We start from the raw sequence: 26,508 nt of genomic DNA, 5'->3' as shown, positions 1-26,508 counted from the left end.
GGTGTTTCCAATGGCTGCTCAAAACAGTTTCGTTTGAATTTCAGTTATGTCATAACGGCTCTATGTTTGTTTGTAGTGCAAATACGAACAAGAGATTTTACTAAAGTGGGCCATTGAACCCGAATATAAAAAAAGAGATTTTACTAAAGCGGACCGGTAAAAAAAACACTCACCGTACTGATGACATGTTAAGCGGGTTCTATTATACGGTGAAAATAGTCGGCTTGTATATAATGTTAGAACTTAGATTTGTTGGAAATTTTTTAAATGTGATGAATGGAAATTTAGTGAGATTATTAATATTAAATTCTACATATAGTGACAAACTCTTGAGTAGAGTTATTTATGTTATTTGTTTAATTTTCTATTAGTATAATAAACTTTTCATGTGGTGTATTGATGTCTTTTATGACAATTTATTAGAGATTTTATGGCAAAATTAAGTACTTTTCATGTGGTAGGAATGACAATGGGCGGGGCTTGGGCCGGGTATTGGTAATCCCAGGTCCGTACCCGGTTGTAATTCTTTAGCCCATACCCAGCTCGTACCTGGTTGTAATTCTTTGGCCCATACATGACATGTGGTGTATTAATGTCTTTTACGACAATTGATTAGAGATTTTATGGCAAAAAATTAAGTCTCTAACTATGTTGGACTTTTCACCACCCATTACTCTTGCATACTTAGTAGGCTATGTGCCTCTTTTGATGGAGCTAGATACAAGAAAGAGAGATGTATGCTAGATACAAGAAACAGAGATGTATGCATGAAGAGTCCTTGGAGAAAAAGTACTTGATGACCCATATGTTGGGAACATATAGAGATAAGTTTCTCTACACGATTCAACTACATTTTTATTCTTAGTTTCCAAAAATTCTAACACTATGATTTTACCCGGTGTAACCTCGGGCGCGTGGCCTTCTCCGACAGTACAGACTGCTTCGGCTGTTGTACCCTGGGAGACAGACGCATCGTCTTTAGTAGAGGCGCGAAATCTATTTTAAGGGAAGTGTGTTGAACACGTGCCTCAGCCACAACCGTCAACATTTGTTTGTTCTTTTTGTAGGAAATTAATGTACAAGAAGACGTGGTTCAAGACCTCGTTGAAGCATACACAAAGGTTTGAAAACACAACAGACTATACAAGAAGACGCGGTTAAAGCTCTTGTTGAATACCATAGTTTGAATTAACTTAAATACATATGTTGTATTATACGTTATATTCGTAAGGATTTGTACACGGTACATGTACTATAATTTCCCAAATATGTAATGTGACACCTGTGTCACTTCAACCATCAAACAAATGCCAAACCAATGAAATATTGTATTTCATACTTTGGACTTGTATAAATATGTGTATCGTTTGCACATATCAACTCTTGTTCGATTTCAAGCTCTACATCGATTTCTGGGGAATTATACGCAAACTGGTGCGTAAACGTACTCAGTTTAATGCGACAAATACTCCGGAACATCAACATATACTCAACATACCTTAAATAACCTTTACATAACTTAGAAATAAGTTTTGAAGGCTTTGGTATGGCAAAAACAAGTTAATTCGCTTACAGGGACTAAACTTGACAAACTGCGAAAGTATGCCAATTTGAACTGTAACAAACATTCCGGAACATGTCCATAAGTTAAACATACCATAAATATCCTTTACATAGCTTAGAAATAGGTTTTGAGGGGTTTGGTATGCTAAAACAAACTTTTGGATCATTCAGGGACTAAAAGTGTCAAAAAGTGCATAAGTTTGCACTTTCGCGCATAACTTACGTTCTGAATACATCCGAACATCCAAAAATTTATGTAAGCATTAAAATATTATGCCTTAGTGTTTGGCATGAGAAAAATCCATTCGTCGCGTCATTTGGATCGTCTTTCGCGCTTATGCGCATTCCGTCGTAATTAAGCGAACATCGCGATCGTACGGCCAAACGAACCAACATCCGACACATTTTTGAGCATGTTTCATGTCCACAATGTTTAGGCATCATTTTAGGGCCTTAAAGTTGGCTTTACGGGCCTTAGAAGTGTCGGAAATGGCTTAAACACGCAACAGGGACCAAAACTGTAATTTCTGAAACTTGGTGCAGATCAGAAGGGGCCAGGCGGCCCGCGTAAAGGTGGCCTGCATATTGAGGCGGGCCGCGTGGGACTGTCAGACAGATTCAATGTATGCATTTAATGCAGTTGGCCTTTCGTTCGATCAAGGGGCAATGCCCTTTCACCCAATCAAGAGCCAAGTAGGGATGGCAATCAAACCCGAACCCGCTGGGTAAACCCGAAACCCGACACATTTGGGACGGGTTTAGGGTCGGTTAATCGGGTTTTGGACGGGTTTGGGAATAGTTTCTATTTTTTTCGCGGGTTTGGGACGGGTTTGGGATTTAGTGATATACCCGTTTACCCGACCCAATTACCCGATAAAGTGTACCCGTTTACCCGATTGTATACCCGATATAATTTCTTTTATATTATTAAATATGTATATATATGATACATCTATGTTTTACACATATAGATATTCTATTCCGTATACATTGTAGTTATTTGATATATATTTTTATAATGACAATACAAAATGTAACCAGTTAGTAGTTACCCGATAAATATCCGATGGGTTTTGAGATGAGTATACCCAACGAGTAATCTTTTTATATTAACGGGTTTACCCAAAACCCGCGGGTATACCCGATACCCGATGGGTATTTACCCGCTAGAAACCCGACGGGTTTTGGGACGGGTTTGGGACAGGCTTATCTAACCGGGTTTGGGTTTGGGATTACCTAAACCCGTCCCAAACCCGACCCATTGCCATCCCTAGAGCCAAGGGCCATTTTCTAACTTACCACAACATTGTGACACATGTACGCACAAGATCGTGGCACGTTATTCGAGAAACGATCCTAACAGTTCCACTTTTCCTATAAATACCCCCCCCCCTTTGTTCCAAAAACCCACAAGAATCTGATCTAAGCTCTAAGTTGGAACCTTTGTTTCATACCTGAGCTATTTTGATCTAGATTAGCATTCGGGGACCCTCCGTAAGTCTTCTTTCGCTCTTTTATTCGCTTTTCGAGTCCGAAAGTCAACGTTTTGTTGACTTTCTGCATTGACCAGCCTATGGTCAACACGAATGTAACACCTCGAAAATTCATGTCCAATTGAATAAAGACACGTGTCCTCCGTGACAGACATGTCAGAAAAAACCGGATTTAATAAAGAGATATGTGGTAGGATTTCTAATAAAAAGGGGTGTCATGTTATTTAAAATACCTCTGAACGACCCAAGGGCGACACGTTATTAAATCACCTCTGAGCGACCCAAATTTTATAAATCCCAAGATCCTTAAATCAATTGATGATCATCTCATTCGATAACCGGTTGCTCTTGAATAAATAAAGCTTTATCTTTATTAAGGGCCATGGAATTATAGGTTGTTACTACTCCTAAATTTAATAAAATTCTTATGAATAAGAATTGTTATAAGCTTGGCCAATTTCTATAAAATTCCAAGACTCATTTCTTTGAATCTCCGTCAAAATACAAGTCCTTTATTGAGTTGATATGAATGGGAACATGTAAGAAGAAGTAGGACATGCAATGGCTGGCCTTGAAGGTCCCACATCTGAAAAGAAATGCATGTTTCGAGTTTTGTGGTTGCATGGTCAAGACTTAAAAGTTTGCAAACTTTTGTCTTCTGGCCATCGCTTACGGACCGCAAGGCCCTTGGCTTACGGTCCGTAAGCAGGGTACCTGGGAATGTTCCGCATGGATCGGTTACGGACCGCAAAGCCTTAGGCTTACGGTCCGTAAGGTGGGCACCTGAACCATGTTTCAGTAAATTCGGTTACGGACCGCAAACCATGTAGCATACGGTCCGCAAGAGGTCCTTACGGACCGTAAAGCCTCAAGCTTACGGTCCGTAAGACCGTCGCTGGCAGTATGTTTTGGACAGCTGCCTGTCCAGCCCTTTAACCGACTTAAAACGTAAAATTCTGATTCTATGGGCTTCCTAGGCAGTATATAGACCCTTAGGGACATTTGGGTTGATCTTGTAACTACCCTAGACTTGCTTGGCATGATCTTGGAGCATTGGGTTCACTATAAATAGAGTTCAAGCTTGTTCATTTGAGACTTGCTCATTTGGAACCTTGGCTAAAGTATTTCTGGAGCTCCTCTGGTCACCAACTCTTTTCTTAGGCTCTCTAATCCATCTTAGGACTCTTGTAAGTGTCCTTAACCATCTTTAATCCTTTCTAGCTTAGTTAATTAAGTAAAAGTCAAACCGTCGTAATTAAGGTTTGACTTCGTGATTAAGCATAATGTGCTTTGTCTAATCACGAATTAAAGATACCTTTAGTAAGGTAATTAAGTGGGTAACAAACCCTTAAAAGGGTGTTTCCAGATTCCCACTCTAAGCATGCTAATTGTCGAGTCAAAGCTAATTATAAAAAGTCAACAGAATGCTAAATTTCAAATTAACGCATAATTAGCAATGTAGGTTGAATGTAACCTGTTTGAACATTAATATCACTTGGTAATAAGTATAAGAACATGTTCCAACATGTTCAACTCGACAATTTTCTGTTTAGACCCGGTTCGGAACCGAAAGTCGCATAAGTTTGACTTTCGCTTTGACTTTCAGTTCTGACCCGTTGTAGTCAAGATTAAAAATACCTTAGAGCTTCTTTTGAACCTATTAACATGTTAGTATATCCTCCTGTGATTATACAATGTGGTTCATTAGATATCTTGTTCATATGCATGTTTCCGTTAAATGCCCATATGTTGACCATTATGCCCGAATGTCCAAAAATTATAATTTTTGAAAATGTAAAAGGGTAGACACCTTAGTTACTGAAATATAAAGTTGTCCCCAAAATTTGACATCAGTTTGAGGTCTAGATTAAGAGTTATGCTCGTTAGCGTAATTAGAAGCTTTCTTAATAAGTAATTAGCGTATTTAACGCATAACCTATCTAAACCCGAATTTTATACCAAAACTTTATACCCACTGTTATATAATAATATTTTGGGAATTTTAAAGATTTTTATTCATTTTTAGGCTGAGCATAACTAGAGGTTCTAAGCTTATTTCGGCTTATGCCGGTTTTACCCTTTACGGTCATAAAATGAGTTTTACATAACCTTTTGACCCCAAACCTTTTCCTACTGATTTGTTATATTAGATATAATATTTTGAGCCTTCTGGAAATATAAAAAAATATCAGCTTTCCTTTTTAAACCCGGAAATGGCTCCAAATCGCCTTTTAGGCATTTTTACGACATAGTATACGTCAGAACGAGTTTATATATAAAAGGTCTAATACCTACTGATATATTTTATAAAAATATATATTATAACAGTAGACTAAAGTTGGAAACTCAGATTTTCCGTTTTTACCCTTTTAACCTATGTAAAATTACCAAAATGCCCTTATGAGGCATAAATGGCGTATAAAAACATTTGGGGCATATTTGGACATACCTTACTGATATTACAATATATTTGGTGTATATAATCTCAGGAAAACTTGCATATGACTTATATGGTTACTCGTTACGCACTTTCGCGTTCGGATCGGCTTATGTGACTAGTTCACGCATATTAGCCGAAACGGGTCAAACCATATCATCTAAGTCTCAAAATTCAGAATGTGTTTAGTTTACCCATATTATACAAGTATCCAGGCTTGTAGGATCTAAATCACATTCCTTTCCGGTTTTCGCATTCCTCGCGATTAAACCATATTTATTCTTCGAAACTAACCGGTCTAAGCTTAGGCTATGTTAAAAGACCCGTTAGGATTCTAATAGGTTATTATAACCTTCGTTCCAGAATAGGAGCCCAGTAAAAGACACGTGCATTTTTGAATTTGTGGTTATACTTGCTCAGGTAAATACTTTTAACTTATTTTCCCTTATACGGGCTTGGGGGTACGGTATATAAAATACCGCTTGGTCGGGCGATTGACCCCATCTCATTAGTAGTTGGGTATTATCAATGGGACCCGTTTAAAAACTTGGTGTTGTTTGTTTTTATGCCTTTGGGAGCTTAATGACCATGTCCCGGATACCCTTGGCATCATTTTTGGCCACGACCTTGACACCCGGGTGTAGGCGTACACCCGGTATTATGTCCATTATTTTTAAGGTATTAACGTTGGCTTCCCGCCGCGGACTTATACCATGTGGTGTGTCATTTAACCTTAAACCCGATACGACTCGGGCGACTGAACGGTTAACAAACATGTAAATCTTTTACAAGTTTAACTCTGATTAATTATTCCCAAGTTATAAAATGTTTTGTGCCTTGTGCATTTAAAACCAATTTTTAAATATTTTCAAAATGAGTCAGTTAAATTGTATTTACCAGTGCAAACTGACGTATTTTCCCCAAAAAAGATTAAGTGCAGGTGCTATACGCAATAGGCTGGTTTCTCCTTAGCATCGTAGAGTCTCGCAAGCTTTTGGGATGCATATATCTGTTGAACAATTTCTTTCTTTTTCTTCGATCCGCCTGTGGATCTATTTTGACTGGTTGTGATACTTGATATTACAATTAATAGTTGAAATAAATCTATTTTCATTTGCTTCCGCTGTGCATTATAATTTGTGTTGTTTGACATATGATGATATCAACTACGTCACGTAATCCCCCACCGGGCCCACCGGTGACACGTGGAAATTAGGGGTGTGACAACGAAGTTCTTGGAACTTCATAACGTGAGCGTGATCACGATGGTTATAGTCCGTAGTGACTATACCTACTGATTACCACGTTATCTAGGCTCATTGACGAGTCGTAGTTTCGGCCAAAATGTGCATTCTTGCATATTTTGTAACCAAACTACTCGTGGGCATCAAAACCGTTTGTTTTGATGCCAAACCTGTTTTCTAAACTTAGTTAAGCATGTTCTAACATGCTTAGATCGTCACTTTTAGTATAGTGTTTATATAGGGTCGTAAGGTAAGCGATCTAAACCATCGCTTATACTTTCGAACCCGACCCATTTGGTCGATCATTAGGATCCGACCAAACACATTAGGTGACCATAGCTATAGCCTTCCGAGGTTATACCTTGTGGTCACGATGTTAGGCGTTCCAAACGCGTTCTATGCGAACGACGCGTTAAGGTGGCATAAGCTACCTAAACGGGTCGTAATGGGTCGCAAGCACTTAGGTTAGGTTTCATTTTAGTATGTAGGCTTTGTTAAACCATATTACACGAGTCTCCATACTCGTTTGGTTTACGAACCCGCGTACTATCCGATCCTTCCGATTTGGTCCGGTATATTGACATAGCTACCTATTAGGTGCCTTTTGATATCCCGTGATCTTTAGCATTATCTGGTTATTATACAAGAACTCCAAAGCAATCTCAGGTGAGTACATTGAACCCCTCTTTTACTGTTTTCCAAACTGTTTTGGGGTGAAACACATGTGCCTATCTGTTACATTCATGCTTTCCATGTTTTCACATCATATGCCTGCTATGTTGTTAGTACATTATAGTACACGATTTCATTACATTTTATGCTATGTATGCCCATTGTGTGCGTACTTAGTGCATTGATTTACATGAACATTTCTGCTGCATATGTTTACTCAGCATATGGGCACATTGATTTACATGAACATTTCTGTTGCATATGTTTACTCAGCATATGGACACATTGATTTACATGAACATTTCTGTTGCATATGTTTACTCAGCATATGGACACATTGATTTACATGAATATTTCTGTTGCATATGTTTACTCAGCATATGGGCACATTGATTTACATAAACATTTCTGCTTTGTATGTTTACTTAGCATACTTAGTACAATTGTTTACATCACATGCCTTCATTTTGTTATGACATTTGGTTTGTTTAACATGGGACAATACATTCATTAACATTAGCTACGCCGTTCGTTAGTAGGTAGTGGTACCATAGGAATTGACAACTCCCGTTTCTGAAATCCTGGGTTTGATAGGATTGGAAGGAATGACCGAATTCGATATACATAACTTAGATAAACCTTTAATTTGTTTAAGGGTTTATCGCCACAGTCTCAAGGCTTGGATGTATGCATATTTCACAATACCGCATAAATGTTAATATCAATAGAGCATGCATTTTTCCACAGAACATAACGTTGATTTAAACCACGTTTTACTTCAACGACTTGTTTTGTGCATTTTACATATGGTTTAAGTTGATACATTTCGCTTACCATACATGATACATTTTGGTATACACATTACATGATTTACATTGAACATAAACACGTTGACATTGACATACACATTTGGTGATTTACATTGAACATAGACATTTGACATGGTTTACACAATAAACAATTGAGTTATACAAGAACAATCTTACATGGCGGATGGTTTGGGTAAATGATTAAGTAACGAGGCGTGTGTAATATGATACAAGCATGGTGGATACGCCGCTGGTACTTCCTATATATAAGTGTTTGTATGGTATTACATATCGTAGCGTTATTTGAATCATTTCAATTTGAGACATATGACATTTTATACAAATAATACACTCTTTACGAGACATTGTTTTACAAACGACTTATCTTATACAAACACATTTTACATGGTTATCCGTTTAACCATACAGTGTCTTCTTATTTATACATATCATCTGATTTTATCATTTTTTTCAAATGATTTACAAGATAAAGCAAATTACAAAGTTCATGACTAAACATTTTCTCAAACATAAGTCATGAATTCCATTTTCACAAAACCAATGTATCTCACAGGCATTTTTATGCTGACGTACCTATTTTCACATGTGTTTTCAGGAGATGATGCATAGGACTTATGAAGATATACTTAGGCGGACCTGTGCCTTAGTGACTTAAAACGAGACAAGAACTAGTTAATTTATGTTATGTACTATTTGGTTCTTGTTTGAACAATGTAAACTTTCATGTTTGATCAATAAAACGGAACTTCAATTGCCATGGATTTGAAACAATTAATTCTGTTACAACACTCCCCGACATTTCCGCCACGTTTTGTATGTTCTACGTGGTCGGGGTGTGACATGTAAAGAGGATATCTTTACTATTTTTTTATATTTATTTATATAATTAATTTTTATTATTATCGTGACCCATGTCCTACAAGATTGACACATTAAGCTACTTGCAGTGGGTTGCCGCTCTAGTTCACCTTAGCACTCACAAGCGTCAAACACCATTCGGATAGGGGGTTATGGGGCGGTATGGGTGCCGACATTACCAGCTTAACAGGCGTAAGGGAGCAGTTATGTAGTTAACATTTTTTAATCAATCGAATATTTACATATCACACTTACGTATTTCTTTTTACTTTATTTAATTTGTTTCGGTTAAACCATTACACACTTTTAAGTGTTTGTGAGAGTTCTACTACCTATGTGACAATCACTTTTCCCCTTTTAGAACATCCACATTGCTACACTCAATAAACCTCTACAAACCTCCTATTAGCATGCCACATCATATTTCAAAAGAATCTTCATCTTTCCTACGACACAAAACCTCTACAAACCTATACATCATTGCCTACTTTTACATTTTCAATTCAATTTTGACACCAAAAGAATTATCTTTTAATTGAGTTCGGTCCCACCCTAAGCAGTCCGCATGAAGTTCGGATTCACGAACCACCATGTCAAATTGGGGTCATGAACATCCCTACAATCTAGATCGGTACGTGGGGGTGTGGGGTTCGAATTCACTGACTTGGCCACATAAGTAGCAATGTGAATACTCGTAGTTAAACTATTGAACACAATTTTATATTGTTTTTGGGCGGCTAGATCATGCGGTTAGGCCTTTGACCTTTGATCACCCAGGTCACGAGTAGGAATCTCACAATTGGCATATGCCAGTTTGAACTGGTGGCACAATTCGGCCCCACAAGATTCGACCCTGCCCCACCTCTCCCTAGACCAATTAATTGGTCTGGGGATCATTGGCATCACACTTTTATATTAATCATAAATATCTTATACGGGTTGTAACGTTGTGTGAGTTGGTTTTTTTGCCAAAAATTACTAGCCATCCTGACACAAAAGTAACTGACAAGACGTAATGTTAAGGGTGTCTGGGGCGCCTGCGGGGAGGGGTGCGGTGAGTGTACTCCCTGATCGGGAACACCGCCGCCGACCCCTCGGTGACCCAAATCGGGGAGTGGGGAGTGGGTATCATTCACCGTGTGAGAGATGTATATTTGTGAGTTTTTCTCTTTTTTTTTTCCTTGTGAGAGATGTAGGAGGATGAAGAACAAAGTGCAGGTAAATGAAGAAGAAGAAGGGGAGGAGGAAGAAAGAAGAAGAAGAAGAAGAGATGTATATTTTTGAGTTTTTTTTTTTTTTTTTTTGTTTTTTCCTTTTGTTTTTTTTCCTTGTGATTTTTTTATTACTTTTAAAAATACCCTTCAAACTTGTTTTTAATTAAATGAAATGTTCTATTTTTTATTTTTATTTAGTTTTAATTTATTTAAATTATGTTTTACTTTTATAAAAATATTTATATAAAAAAAAATAAAACCCAGTCCCCAAGAGAGGAATGTCGCCATCAAATTGAGGATGTGGGGGAGTTAAGTGGGGAGTTAAACGGGCGCGTGGTGATTGGCTGTGGGTAAGAGAGGTCACTCCCCACTTAGAGGAGTGCTCCTTACACCCTAATCACCGTATACCGACCTGAATGACTAGTTTCCAACATATAATACTAGGTTAGAACCCCGTGTATTACACGGGTTGAATAAATGCAATTTTATATATTAAATAATAAAAAAATCTATCTTTAAAAATCTCGTTTATTACACGGGTTGAATAAATGCAATTTTATATATCAAGTAATAAAACAATACATATTTAAAAATCTCGTTTATTACATTGGTTGAATAAATGTAATTTTATATATTAAATAATAAAAAAAGTTATATCTTTAAGAACCCTGTGTATTGTACGGGTTGAGTAAATTTAATTTTATATATTAAAAATAAGAAAGTTACATTTTTAAGAACCTCGTCGAGCTGAGGAGCGAGACTAAGTTCGACTGTTGGGGAGACTAAAACGGGAGGCTGTGTTATACGGGTTGAACACATGTAATTTTATATACCAAACAATAAAAAGTTATATCTTTATAAATCCTATATATTATTTGTATTGAATAAATCTAATTTTATATACTACATAATAAAAAAAAAGTTATATTTTTAAAACCCCGAGTATTACATGAGTTGCATAAATGTAATTTTTTATAGTAAAAAATAATAATGTTATATCTTTAAAAAACCTCGTTTATTACACGGGTTGAATTAAACTAATAAAAATTTATATCTTAAAAAAACTAACGGATATACTCGATATACGATGGATGAGGTGATTGCGGTGATTGTTCTTATAAATGTCACGTAAACATAGTGATTACCGTATTTGAGTTGAGAAAGGAACACGGAAATATAAGTATAGAACCAATAAACACCTTTTAAACATTTTTGAAATAGGTTTTACTTTAACTATTTTAGTTTAATAAAATAAATAAATTATCTAAATTAACTGAGTTAGAGCTAAAGGACATAACTTGTAAGGGTTTGCAAATATCGAGTACGTTTTCTGTAATTATTGAAGACAAAATGACACAGTTTGCAATAAGTGATATACATAAAGGATGATTTTTGTAATTTACTCTATTTTAAAATATTATATATATTATCTCCTATATGAATTGTTTAAATTTATATTAAATTTAATTGTATAATTATCTTTTAATTGATATTAATTATCTATAAAAATAGATGGCTTCAATGAATGACACGTGTCCAAAACTTAGTTTCTTTTATTATAGTAGATATCTATTTTAAAATATTATATATATTATCTTCTATATGAATTGTTTAAATTTATATTAAACTAGAATTACGACTCGCCGCAATGCGGCGGGGATTCTTAAGTTATAACTAAGTCAATTTAGGACGCGCACGTTATGTTGAAACTGTCAAACGGGGAAAAAATAGACGATGTAAAAACGTTCACTCACACACGCACGTTGCGTCATGTTAACTCGCAGAATTTAAAACGAAACGTAAAAACGTTAAACCAAAGACGCACGTTGCGATGTGTTAAGTCATAAAATTTAGAACGAAGTATAAAGCGAAAAATTTGCGGAAAATGAAACTATAAAGGACCAAAGTTGAAAGTTAAAAAAGTTGTGAGAATAGATTGCAAAAGGTAAAAAAATTTGTGTTAAAAGTAAAAAAAATAGTTTTGGATTAAAAGTAATTTATAAAATACTTTTGGGTGAAAAGTACAAAAATCAATTTTTTTAAAAAAAAAAAATCCCAAAGCCAAGGTTACAACAATTATATCGTAATCATTTTTTCTTTGAGAAACCCCCAAAGCCAAGATTACAACACATAAGTAAAAAAATCATAGTGGTTAAATCGCAAGAAATAGAAACTTTTGAATTAGAAGTGAAACTTTAAACTTAAATTGTTAAAGATTAAAACTTTAGGGTTAAAAAGGAAACAAAGATTAAAACTTTAAGATTAAATTGTCAAAGATTAAAACTTTAGGGTAAATTATCAAAGACTAAAACCTTAGGGTTAAAAAGGAATTTTTTTTTTTTTTTTGAAAAGCTCCCAAAGCTATATGTACAAGTTCCATATGCATAAAGTAGTTGGTAATTTAGATATGGAATAATTTAGTTGTATAATTATCTTTTAATTAATATTAATTATCTATAGCAATAGATGGCTTCAATGAATGACACGTGTTCAAAACTTGTTTTTTTTATTATAGTAGATAGATAGATGACCCTATGATGACGTCACACCATGACGTCACAAGAACACATTGCATACTAATGTAACGGCTTATCTCTGAACCGGATTTTTACAGCCAGACCGCTCATACTCTCTACGATAAACAAGAAGAACCGTATCCAATTTCCCCCTTTCAATTTCAATCGTGTTCTTCGTTTTCTCTCTCAAATCAATCTTCAATTCATGTTTACCTATACGTATACCCTCTTGAATCGATTCGTTATTCGCTCAATCCTATCTCCCTCTATCAATTAATCAATTTCTATTCATTAATTCGCACATCTCATCAAATTCTAGGGTTAGGGTTTGTTATTCAATTTCAGATTCATTATTCTTACCTGTTATTCTCCGATCCGTTATCTTACCGGAGTTTCAATCTATTCAAATTACTTGTTAAATCTGTTGATTTTAGTCGAATTTTGTAATCTAGGGTTTCGGTGACGTTCGCTTTTTGTGATTAGTATATATGGTCTCGAGTCGAGACCAGAGATCTCGAGTCGATACTAGACGGTCTCGGGTTGTACTGATTTCACCGTCTCGAGTCGCAATAGGGTAGTCTCGAGTCATCATGTCCTAGTCGAGATCACACGGTCTCGAGTCGCAACCGGAGCCGCAACCGTGGTCTCGGTTTGTGCTGTTTGTTGTTGGTATGTTGGTCTCGAGTCGAGACTAGGAGTTCTCGACTCGCAATCTCTTGTCGAGACAAGGTGTGTAACAGATTTCCATGATTACACAGCAACAATCACTCCGTAAATCCAGCTAACAACTTATTAGTTTCACAAATCGGATCAAACACCATGTTTACCAGTTTTACATATTCAAATCATCATCAACAAGAACAGTAATTCAATATCAACATAATATGCAACCGGATCATTTGATTAACAACTATACGGCTCTAAATCAATGTCATGTAACCCGAATCATGGCAACATACGTTTAACATAAACATGTCCGATTTAACAAGCATTCGATTCAACATCATCTTAACAAGAATCCGAACAACATATTGCAAGATATCCGATTATCATGTAAACATCCCTACTCATGAATTCTAACACATAATCATATACAATCACATCATCATTTACGAATAATCAAGCACTAACCGATTTATAGAAGGTGATCCGATTCGGGAAAGGTCTTCGAGGGAAAAGAAAGTGATGGCCACCGGCTTAGAGAGAGGAGAGCACTAGAGTTTGTGTGTGTTGTGTTGTTGTAACCAAAAGAGAAAACAACCCTAAGGGTGTTCGCTTATATGCGCACAAGAGGGAAAGAGGGAATGGGCCGAACCCCACTTGGGTTGCCCCTTGGTTCCGGTTACAAGGATTACGGCCCAAATGGCCTTGTGTGATTGGTCCATGTTGTGCGGTTTTAGTTCGAGTAACATACATACAAGCATTCAATTCATAACATACAATAGAAACACATATCACGTAAACATGCATTCATTTAATTAGAGTCGCTCACGTAAGCACGTAGCGTTACAGAAAGTAGGTTCAAATTACGAGTTGTCACATATGGGCCGATAATAATCCGAACTGGTCCACGTTTGGCCGATAATAGTCCGTCGTTAAATGTAGCTTAACGAAGTTAAGTTTTTTTCCGATACAAACTGATGTTTTATGGATTTTGATCAGAACGAGGATACAAGTCGATTTATGTCAAACTTACCTCGAAACGATGCTTCAAACGACTTGATTTTTGTTAATTGGAAGTTTAAACACCCGAATTGAAGCACCGTTATTCGTCGTTTGGGGCAGTATTTCGAGGTAAATTTTACATCAATAAACTCGTATCCCCGTTCTAATCAAAAGCCCTAAAACATTAGTTTGTAACTCGGAAAAAAACTTAACCCCGTTAAGCTATATTTAACGCAGACTATTATCGGCCAAAAGTGAACCAGTTCGGGTTATTATCGGCCAATAACTGAGTTGGGATTATCATCGGCCAAATTGATAAAGTTGAGATTATTTAAATCCAATTTCCTTTAATCAATCAAATATTTACACTTCACACTCACTTATTTCTTTTTACTTTATTTAATGTGTTTCGGTTAAACCATTACACACTTTTAAGTGTTTAGTTAGTTGGTGAGAGTTCTACTACCTATATGAGTACATGACAATCACTTTTTCCCCTTTTAGAACATCCCTTGCTACACTCCATAAACCTCTACAAACCTCATTTCAAAGCTCATTTAAAAACCTTTATCTTTCCTACAACACAAAACCTCATTTCAAAGCTCTCTAAAAACCTTGATCTTTCCTACAACACAAAACCTCTATAAATCTATACATCATCACCTACTTTTACATTTTCAATTCAATTTTGACACCAAATGAATTATTTTTTAGTTGAGTTCGATCCCACCCTGAGCAGTCCGCCTGAAGTTCGGATTCACAAACCACCATGTCAAATTGATGTCAGGACTATCCCTACAATCTAGATCGGTACATGGGGGTTGTGGGGTTTGAATTCACAGACTTGGCCACATAAGTGGCAATGTGAATGCTCCCAGTTAAACAACTGAACACAGTTTTATATTAATTATAAATATCTTATACGGGCTGTAATGTTGCATGAGTTGGTTTTTGTCAAAAAAATACTAGCCATCCTGACACAAAAATGACTGACAAGACGTAATGTTAATCACCGATAAAATCATACGACCTGAATGACTAGTTTCCAACATATAATATGACCCTATGGTGGGCATGGGTATTTAAGTTCCACCTATGATGGATCCGGGTGAGTTTTTCCCTCCTGGTCTCAAGTTCGAGTCTGGGTGATAGGGGTTTCTCATTGAGGGGTTTAAACTGGGGTTGTGTAAGGGGCATTATAGGGGGGACCCAATTAAGAAAACGTATGCTAGACCTTCTTACATTCGCGAATAATTCATACATTTCAAAAAAACATAAAAAATATTAATATGACCCTATGATGACGTCACACCATGACGTCACAAGAACACATTGCATACTTATGTAACGGATTATCTCTGAACCGGGTTTTTACAGCCAGACCGCTCATACTCTCTACGATAAACAACAACAAGAACCGTATTCAATTTCCCCCTTTCAATTTCAATCGTGTTCTTCGTTTTCTCTCTCAAATCAATCTTCAATTCATGTTTACCTATACGTATACCCTCTTGAATCGATTCGTTATTCGCTCAATCCTATCGTCCTCTATCAATTAATCAATTTCTATTCATTAATTCGCACCCTCTCATCAAATTCTAGGGTTAGGGTTTGTTATTCAATTTCAGATTCATTATTCTTACCTGTTATTCTCCGATCCGTTATCTTACCGGAGTTTCAATCTATTAAACTATTCAAATTACTTGTTCAATCTGTTGATTTTAGTCGAATTTTGTAATCTAGGGTTTCGGTGACGTTCGCTTTTTGTGATTAATTGTTCTTTCCGTAAATTCAGTGAGGGATTCGGTAAGTTTATTGATTTATGATTATTTCGAATTGGTTTTGGTGATATTTTATTAGTTTTAGTGGAAAAATTGTGTAGGATTTACTTATTGTGCTAGTTTAGAATTGAAAATTGAGGTTTAGGGATACATTGATTAGCAATTTTATACTTGTGATTTAATGAAATTTGTTATAAATATGTTCGTAAAGATTTGAAGTTCGATTATTACTTTCGGCGATCTTCAAGTGCCACAGTCAGTCAGTCACAGTAGATTTTCTGTATTGCACTATTGCAGCCATGCATGATCTTGAATTACATGCAAACAACTGAACAAGTAGACGATACGTACGACTGTACTGCTAATGCATACTAGAATTGATATGTAATCATGATCGGATTTTTTAGTAGAATTTATTCATATTATCGTTGACAAGCTGTGTACTAATCAGTAGACAGTAGCTACTTTCTTTTGCTATATTATAAGCCAGGGGCGTAGCTTTCAAGGGGCCGGGAGGGGCGCCCGACCCCCCGAAGTTTTCGCTCAGTAGTGTTATGTATGTACGTTTCGTATAGATTTTTTTAGATATATACGGTTTCGATCCCCGGGTTTTATAAGAAAAAAATTTACTTATATAGAATTTTTAGGTCCGGTAACTTCCGACCCCCCGGTGAAAATTTTCAAGCTTCGCCACTGTTATAAGCTATGCCTGGTAACACAACATTTAGCCACCCGTCTGTGAAACAAAAAGCATGGGCAACTGAAACCGATTGACAAAAATGTTTCGATGAATGTTAATTACCTAATAACGATGAAGAATGTCAATAGGTTACTTGACCTAGACATATGAATATACATAGTGAGTACTTCGTACTTCATAGACTTGACTTAGTAATAATAGAACTCGTTCTGTTATGCAATTACTGGCTTTATTTAGTGCATGAGCTTTACTGCTCTTATATGTGTAAAACTACAGTAAAAAATTGTAATTTTCTGTGCATTCTGTTGATTTTGATATACCTTGTACGCATGCTGCAGATTGCGATGGGAACCAAACGACCTTTTGATGAGGAGCTCCAAGAGTTTATCAAACACCCTAAACATCTTGAATATGAGGATAAGCCTGATTCGTTTGGAGAAGAGAAACCGTCTCTTGAACCATCTCAAAACGTTGTGGTTGTAGGTGAGAATAGAATTATAATAAGTCATTACATGTGTGTCTTCGAATCCCCTGCTCTGGCTACCATGCTTTTATCTGTTGGGTGTACACATTTACTAGAGTTTTTATACAATTGTAGATAGAGCACTTTGACATAAATTCTATTGTATAGGTGAAGGCGGTGAAACAAGTGCTCCCTTACCTGTAGTGACCGACATCACTGTTCGTGAAGAAGCTTCTGGGCCTGGACCTGGACCCATTCCCGGGTTTTGCCCGAATCTTTTTTCCGAACTTTTCGAATTCAACTTGCCGAGACGACCGCTAGTTCATTACGATGATACGTATTCACCTTTATTGAATTGCACCCCAAGAAAAGAAGTTCCCATTGGACCTGAACATCAAGCTGATGTTCCCGAATTTGATTCCAATTCCGCTAGAAATTACATTTCCAACAATGAAAGAGAGCAAATTTTGATGGGTATTTGTATCATTTCGAACCTAGAGGGCGAGACCGTGATTCCTGAAACGGAGTGCAAATGCGTAGACAATGGTTCTATCAGATGCGTGCAACAACATGTCAACGAAGCAAGGTTAAATTTAAAACAATCTTTGTTGCTCGAGAAATTTGTTAATTTGGGATTTAATAACATGGGCGAGGAAGTATCTTCTAACTGGACCGAAGAAGAAGAGCAACGTTTTCAAGATGTTATCTACTCAAATCCGGTTTCACACGGTAAAAGATTCTGGGAAGTACTTTCGAGTGAATTCCCAACGCGTACGAAAAAGGAACTGGTGAGTTATTACTTTAACGTGTTTATTTACCGGAGACGTGCGGTTCAGAACAGATCACAATTACTGGCAATCGACAGTGACGATGATGAATGGTGGGGAACCAAAAGAGCGTCTTTTGGGGCTATGATAGAAGATGATGATGATCTTGTTGTGGTTGGACCGTTTGTTGACCATGGAGATCATGATCATGATCATGATGATGACCATGATTCTTCATCTGAAGATGGCGGCGATATGGTCACCCATGTTAAAGAAAACCAAGTGATGAATGCAAGTTCGTCGAGTGATATACGCGATGAGAAAGTTACAAGTGAAAACGAGCTAGAAAAGCCCGCAGCAGGTAACAGTTTCGGGTCAAAATCTGAATCGTACTTGCATTGGGACCCGCCGTGTTCTACAATGGGCTCAACAAAGGGCGTTGATCTGTTGCCTACGTGCAGCATGATTGAAGAAATCTTCGGGTCTTCCAAAACGAGTAAAAGCACTTGACGGAATTCGTGTTTAGGTCGTGCCACTGTCAACGCTCTTTGACGAGGCTGCTTGTTAAAAATGCAACCTAAGAAAAGGAAAAAGAGTTCCTCTGTATTTTATTGTATATTAATTTTGTAACTGGAATTGTGTTTTGTTGTTGTGTTGTGAATTGAAGTTAGCATCTTTTATAAACGATCCACTAATAATAGATTTGGATTGTGTCAAATGTGTTGGATAAAAGACTTCATAGCCAAGACGAATGGGCCTGGGTCAGCCCATAACGTCCAAAAAGGCAAAAAATGAAACTGGTTCTGGGGCCATAACACCTTTCTTTGTATTGCTAAATACTTCACTATGTCAAACTAATGTAAAATAATATTTTTCTTATGTGTTATGAAGATTGATAAGAAAAAGAGTGAATTTCAAGGATTGTCCTTTATCTTTATACTAATTTTCAGACGCTGTCCTTTATGTTTAAAATTGATGAGTTTTGTCCTTTATGTTTTTGTATCATACACGTTTTGTCCTTTAGGCCTAACTCAGTTAGTTTTTTCAGTTAAATTTGGTCATATGCTTTGCACATGAGGGCATTTTTGTCAATTCAAATGTAAGTTCAACGGCAGATTTACAACTCAAAGCTTCTGCAAAATTTGAATCGACAAAAATGCCCTCATGCGCAAAGCACATAACCTAATTTAACTGAAAAAACTAACTGGGTTAGGCCTAAAGGATAAAACGTGTATGATATGAAAACATAAAGGACAAAACTCGTCAATTTTAAATATAAAGGACAGCGTCTGAAAATGGGTATAAAGATAAAGGATAATCCTTGAATTCAGAACATAAGGTAATAAAACCGAGCCTAATTTGAAAACTCGTCAATTTTAATAAGTAAAGTTCTATAAAATATATAATTTGAAATTTCTTCTGTTATTTATATAAATATTATATTCATTAAACATCTATATCATTATCACAATACAAACCAGTGAAAGTGACCAGATTGGTGAAATGCGGTCCAAATTTGATTCACCACACAACCCGGTCTGAAATATAAAATCTCTAGAATTCAGAACATAAGATAATAAAACCGGGCCTATTGACCGGGCTGTGCGATGGACGGGTATATGGGCTTTTTTTCAGGGCTAGCCCGGCGGCCCAGGCTTAGGACCATTTGGAGGAAAATATAATTGTAAGAATAACCGAGCATTTTTATGATGGTTTTTTGAAAACCAAATGATTTTTTTTGAAATGATTTTATTTAATTACTTTGAAATTTGGGTTGTTTTATTTATGATTTTTAAAGTTACAGAGACCAAAATATATAAAAAGTGTCCTAGTTAATTACAATATATGATTTGTAAAGTTTAGTGAGCAAACATATATATAAAAAAAAGTGTTCCTACTGAGACCATGTGTAGTGGTGAAGAAATATAATGTCCCCACCATAAGGCATTATCTGACACGTGTCATCCCAGTCAACATGGGGCATTATAGCATAAGGTGGTGTAGTGGGGCATTATTCCAATAACGCCTATATTATTTTTAATGCAAAAAAAAAAAAATCAAAAGTGATTGTCAGACATGTGGGGAACACTAATTGGCTAGTCAAACCTTGATTGGCATTATTCAAAAGTGGTCAGACATGTTTGAGCGTTTTAATTAAAACGCCACACTCATTTTTTTTCAAAAATAACGCCCGGTAACGCCCTGTGTAATGGCGGCCGGGGCGTTATGAGGCGTTTTTTTGAAAAATTTTTAAAAATCACGCCCCACTACGGGTGGTCTGATTAAAATTTGATCATGATTTTTAGAGTTTAGTGATTTTTATATAAAGGTGTCCGTATTAATTACAATTTGATTATGATTTAAAGTTTAGTGACCAATTTAAAAAAATGTCCCTATTATTATTTACAATCTGGTCAAGTCATAAAGTCAACGTGGACTCGAGTCGGTCTTTTTCCAACAAGAGTGGGTCTTTATGAATAGACATATTTGAAAGAAACTACAAAGAATGTGTTTTACGGAATTTTCCATGTCTTTATAGCCTAGTGACATCTTGGGATGAGATAAGACTTTGGGACCAATAGGTCTTAGGTTCGATTCTTATAAAAGAGTTTATCCCATATTTATTGGATTTTCTCCTGAATTAGTGTATAGTCATTATGATCGGGTGGTTCGGCTGGTGGCACGATAATACTGTAGTAGTCCGTTAGTGATCCAAATTTATCATTAAAAAATATATATATATATAACGGAATTATCGGGAATTGGTCAAAATCAAAATTTATCAAAACAAAGTCTTTCTATAGACCATTTCTTTTGTTTTTTTGTAAACATACAACTTTCGAATGAAGGATATATGTAATTAAAAGAATATTTATCTTATACATATTCATATATATTATTTTTGTTTTAATAAAACTTGGTTAGGATATAATAAAAAAAACACATCGCAAATTCATAAATGTTTATAAAACATTATATATAAAGTTATTAAAAAAAGAGTAAATTGTCATTTTAGTCCCTGAGTTTTGTCCAAATTTGCCATTTTATTCCAAATAGTTTTTTTTCCCTTTTGTTGCCATTTTGATCACATACACTAACTCCATCCAAAAACTCCATCTTTAACCAGGGGTATTTTGGAGATTTTCATTTTAAATGTTTTCAATTGCCATTTTGATCCAATTCCAAAAAATCAAAAAAATTCTAAAAAATAATAAAAATTCTAAAAAATCATAAAAATTCTAAAAAATTCTAAAAAAATACAAAAAATCCGTTTCGGCACGAACCGTTTCGAACCCGAACCGTTTCGAGCTGAACCGTTTCGACGCGAACCGTTTCGACCCGTACCGTTTCGACTCGAACCGTTTCGTGCTGAGCCGTTTCGACCCATACCGTTTCGACCCGTACCGTTTCGACCTGAACCGTTTCGAGCTGAACCGTTTCGACGCGAACCGTTTCGACCCGTACCGTTTCGACCCGTACCGTTTCGAGCTGAACCGTTTCGACCCGAACCCTTTCGACCCGTACCGTTTCGAGCTGAACCGTTTCGCGCCGAACCGTTTCAAGCCGAACCGTTTCGAACCGAACCGTTTCTACCTGAACCGTTTCGAACCGAACCGTTTCGATCTGAACCGTTTCGACCCGAACCGTTTCGACCCGAACCGTTTCGAGCTGAGTCGTTTCGACGCAAACCGTGCCTCGAAACGGTACGGGTCGAAACGGTTCAGCTCGAAACGGTACGGGTCGAAACGGTTCAGCTCGAAACAGTTCGGTTCGAAACGGTACGGGTCGAAACGGTTCGCGTCGAAACGGTTCAGCTCGAAACGGTTCGGTTCGAAACGGTTCAGCTAGAAACGGTTCGGTTTGAAACGGTTCAGCTCGAAACGGTTCGGCTCGAAACGGTTCGGCTCAAAACGGTTCAGTTCGAAACGGTTCGGCTCGAAACGGTTCGCGTCGAAACGGTTCGCGTCGAAACGGTTCGGGTCGAAACGGTACGGGTCGAAACGGTTCGCGTCGAAACGGCTCAGCTCGAAACGGTTCGGGTCGAAACGGTACGTGTCGAAACGGTTCGCGTCGAAACGGTTCGGGTTCGAAACGGTTCGCGCCGAAACGGATTTTTTGTATTTTTTTAGAATTTTTATGCTTTTTTAGAATTCTTATTATTTTTTAGAATTTTTTGGAATTTTTTTGATTTTTTGGAATTTTTTTAATTTTTTGGAATTGGATCAAAATGGCAATTGAAAACATTTAAAATGAAAATCCCCAAAATACCCTTGTTAAAGATGGAGTTTTCGGATGGAGTTAGTGTATGTGATCAAAATGGCAACAAAAGGGAAAAGTCAGGGACTCAGAGGCAAAAAAAAAAAACTATTTAGACTAAAATGGCAAATTTGAACAAAACTCAAGGACTAAAATGGCAATTTACTCTTAAAAAATTACCCTATGGAATAATCAGAAATAAAAATAATGGTTTGTGTTTAGTAATTATAAGGGTTCAAAATAGATAATCACATTCTTTCCTAGTATGTTCTATATTTATACCTAACAAATAAGTAACTAATTGGCATGGATGTCATAATTTTATGAGTCCAAAATTGTTTTTTTTTTTTTCAACTTCTCTTATTTCATCCTTTCGTATTTATTTTCCTAACTTAAAAAAAATAATTTCAGTCATATTATATATCTCAAAATACCATCTAATAATTTCTCAATCTTCTTTACTAATTATCTAATATTTATTTTTATTCAATTTATATAATACACATGTGTTTAACATAGTAATATAGTAAAGAGTACTTTCTTTAAAAAAAAGGGGAGTTACTTGTGATATGATATGAGATGAAATATCTATAAACTTAGTTAAAAAAAATCAAATATGGAAATTTAATTTATCGCTAAGCCAATGATCTCTAGATTAAGTGACGAAAGACTTACATTTCTTTTGAGAGATGCAAGTTCAACTTCTATTTGGTGCAGAGTGAGGCCTTAGTGTGGAATGATAGGAGACCAAGGGAAACCTGGATTCAATCATTGAGCCAAACGAGTTTTACCGGTAATTTCACCGCCGTGTCTACGGACGGGTGGGTTACCGAGTTTTCCCCAGAATTGGTGGTGGACTCGGGTTACTCTCGGAATATTCCGTTTGGTCTAGTGGGTGCCCCGAGAGTGCTCGGGATTGATTCTGTTGGCCGTTAAAAAAAAAAAATTACCGCTAATTTATTGATTATTGATTTTGCTGAAGCTAACTAGATAGAAATCATAATTGATGAGATATTAAGCGAGTTGATCAGAATTAAACACAAATAATCTTATGAAGTTATGAGTATGATTAAGAAATTTAACACTTAGAGAAATGATTTAAGCCTATTTTTTTTACCAGCGCGACATCGTCTAGTTAAAAAAAATACAATTTGGACTTTGTACTGTACCGTACCATACCATACCAATCACCTACTGAAAATATTATTTTTTTTGTTGTATATTGTACCAACTACCAAGTATAATCAGTGGCGAAGCTTGACCAAAAGTTTCGAGAAGGCATAAAGTGATGGGTTGGTTATTCGATTCAAGTCTCGTCAAATAATAATAGTTCAAAATAAAACAAAGTGTATATTTACCAAACTACCCATCATTTATATACAAAGTTTATAGGATATACAATTTAGGAAAAATAATCGGGGGGTGATCCTATATAATTTTAAAATTTTCGGACGAAAAATCAGAACTTATACATTTCTAACCGAAACATTGGAGTGGGCGAGTGCACCCCCGGGCACCCACAATACTTCGCCACTGAGTATAATACCGATATACTTAGACCATGTGTAGTGGGGCATTATGGGGCATTATGGGGGCATTATAACAAAAAAAAACGCCCACTCTTCCATTACATAGGGCATTATGGGGCATTATGGGGGAAAAAAATTTGCTTGGGCATTATAATTATAACGCCATTTTGCACTTGTTAGAGGTATGACTTGAGTTGACCCACCAATGAGAAATCACTTTGTTTTTTTGTTTTTTTTTTTAAGGATTGAAAGGGGCATTATCCCCACTACACCACTTTATGCTATAATGCCCCATGCTGACTGGGTTGCCACGTGTCGGATAATGCCCCATGGTGGGGGCATTATAACAAGTTACCACTACACATGGTCTTATGATTTTATATACTTCAAAAAGTGTATTTATTCACCTTTTAATTATTTTCTTGCATGATTCATAGGATAGGGACGGGGTTAGTTGGGCGCTGGGTTGCAGTCAAAGGCCTCTTACGTTGACAAGTCGTATGGTGATCATCCCATAACTCCATAAGTTTGTTTTACTAGATATTAACAATTTTATTTATTATTGAACTATATGTATACTAGTTTAGTTTCCCGTGTGACACACGGGTATAACAAATAATATTTATATAAAGTTTAAAGCTATAACTAAATAAGATAACATATTAGTGTAAATAAGTGAGAAATCTATACAGTATATTAGAATTCACAAAACAAATAAAAAATTCATGAATCTCTAAATATCTCCTTACATACAACATTGACTTTTTTATTTGTAATATTGTCGTCTCTATAAGCATTGTCGGTAGTACAAACTGCAGATAATAAAAATGGTTAGAGTGTTAGACACAAAAAAAAGTTCCAAAACACGTTAATAGTATACATATGTAAGGTAATATATATCATACCATTTACAATGTCATATAAATGAGTTATTTCATTATAAGGTCATCACCTACGTAAGAATTAGCTATTTTTATAGGTTTGTTATTTCATGTGTGTTTTATATTTTAATAAAAATAAATCGTGGATAATAAAAAACTTGCATTATTATTAATGTGAAGTATTTCCTTTTAAATGTTTTTTTCTTGTGATATTTATCCTGGATAAAACATAAATATGTAACTAATTTAAATACATGTAAACAAAAAAAAATTATTTTTTTCATTCGCATGAACGGTAAATAGGAATCACGCTAACAAATCATCTATGTTTGGATTAAATTCATATGTTTAAACTATTATTTCCAGTTTTTTCTATATATTCGTAACATAAAATTATTTTTTATCATTTTTATTTGGATTTGCAAAATAATATTTAGATTAGATTAAATTCATATGTTTAAACTATTATTTCCCATTTTTGCTATTTATTCGTAACATAAATTATTATCTTCTTATAATTTTTATTCGAATTTAATTTGGAAAATAATATTTAGATTAACTAAACTTCAATGTGTTTAATTGAGTGTGGTCTATATCTTCTTGTGATGCATTGTGTCATATCTTTGAAAAATATAATTATGTAAGTACGATAACAATTTTTAATTTTAAATTTTGTCATACCGCTGAAAAATCTAATTATCTAAGTATGACAACAATTTTTTAATTTTAAATCTAAAAAGTTTCTTGAAACCGTGAATTTTGTATTATAAGATTTAATATTGAATAATTGTTTCTTGTATTAAATTTAAAGGATTTCATTTCAAATTCAAGGTAGGATAAAATTTAATATTAATTTATTATTTAATTCATATAAGATAAGTATGAAATTGAGGCTAATAATTTAAATTGAATAATAATTATTTACAATTAAGTAATATTAGATGGTCTAGAATAATGACAATTGTCCTTTTATTGGTTTCTTTTATTATATAGTAAGATGTGTTAACAGAAAATAGCTATACAATAATCCTTTTTATTATCTTTATGGTTATGTTTATTGGTTTATTTTAGGATCGGCAATTCCTGACACGACCTAAACGTGATACGAAAGTTTTGGGTCTGCTGACACGACCCAAACACAATTGGGAAAAAACAAAACAACTAAAAGGACATTGATTGCAAAAAAAAATAATATTTGAATCGTAATAATTAACCAGATTGTTTCCACCCACACGTTACGATGGGGAACTAACCTGCTTTGCAAAGGAAAAATCACTGATGTAATTGTTAGTTAAACTCGAACTATGAGATAGTACTATAAGGTGTTCGTAACTATTCCCGATTCAATTTAAGTTAACCGAAGTTTGCATCTCTCCAAAGCAACACATCATAAAAAAGCAGCAGCAACACAAACTTCAAACTCATAACATAACCAACTTTGAATTCTCATAAATGCATACGAAATCAGAAAGGGAAATTAAAAATATTTATACGAAATACATTGAATGATAAATGGACCAGATGCCTTGAATAATCATGAGAAATGGTAGTCCTAAGATAAATAAGATACCAAATAACACAATTGACATCTACTCCATGAAGGTCAATTTATTTCAAAAGAAATTGTGAGCCTTTCTA

At 35.5% G+C, this 26,508-nt stretch overlaps 1 protein-coding gene across 1 annotated transcript; it reads left to right on the top strand.

The window, feature by feature from the left end:
* Positions 1-16,267: 16,267 nt before the first annotated feature.
* LOC110871890 lies at positions 16,268-18,921 on the top strand. Its single transcript, XM_022120646.2, has 3 exons — positions 16,268-16,298; positions 17,312-17,456; positions 17,605-18,921. The coding sequence occupies exons 2-3, from the start codon at positions 17,318-17,320 to the stop codon at positions 18,711-18,713; spliced, it is 1,248 nt and encodes a 415-aa protein (XP_021976338.1). The 5' UTR covers positions 16,268-16,298; positions 17,312-17,317; the 3' UTR covers positions 18,714-18,921.
* Positions 18,922-26,508: the final 7,587 nt, after the last annotated feature.

The sequence above is a fragment of the Helianthus annuus genome, chromosome 8 (assembly GCF_002127325.2).
Source record: "Helianthus annuus cultivar XRQ/B chromosome 8, HanXRQr2.0-SUNRISE, whole genome shotgun sequence".
NCBI classification, from domain to species: Eukaryota; Viridiplantae; Streptophyta; class Magnoliopsida; order Asterales; family Asteraceae; genus Helianthus; species Helianthus annuus.
The sequence above is the reverse complement of the archived record's forward strand: the minus strand, read 5'-3'. Positions and strand labels throughout refer to the sequence as shown.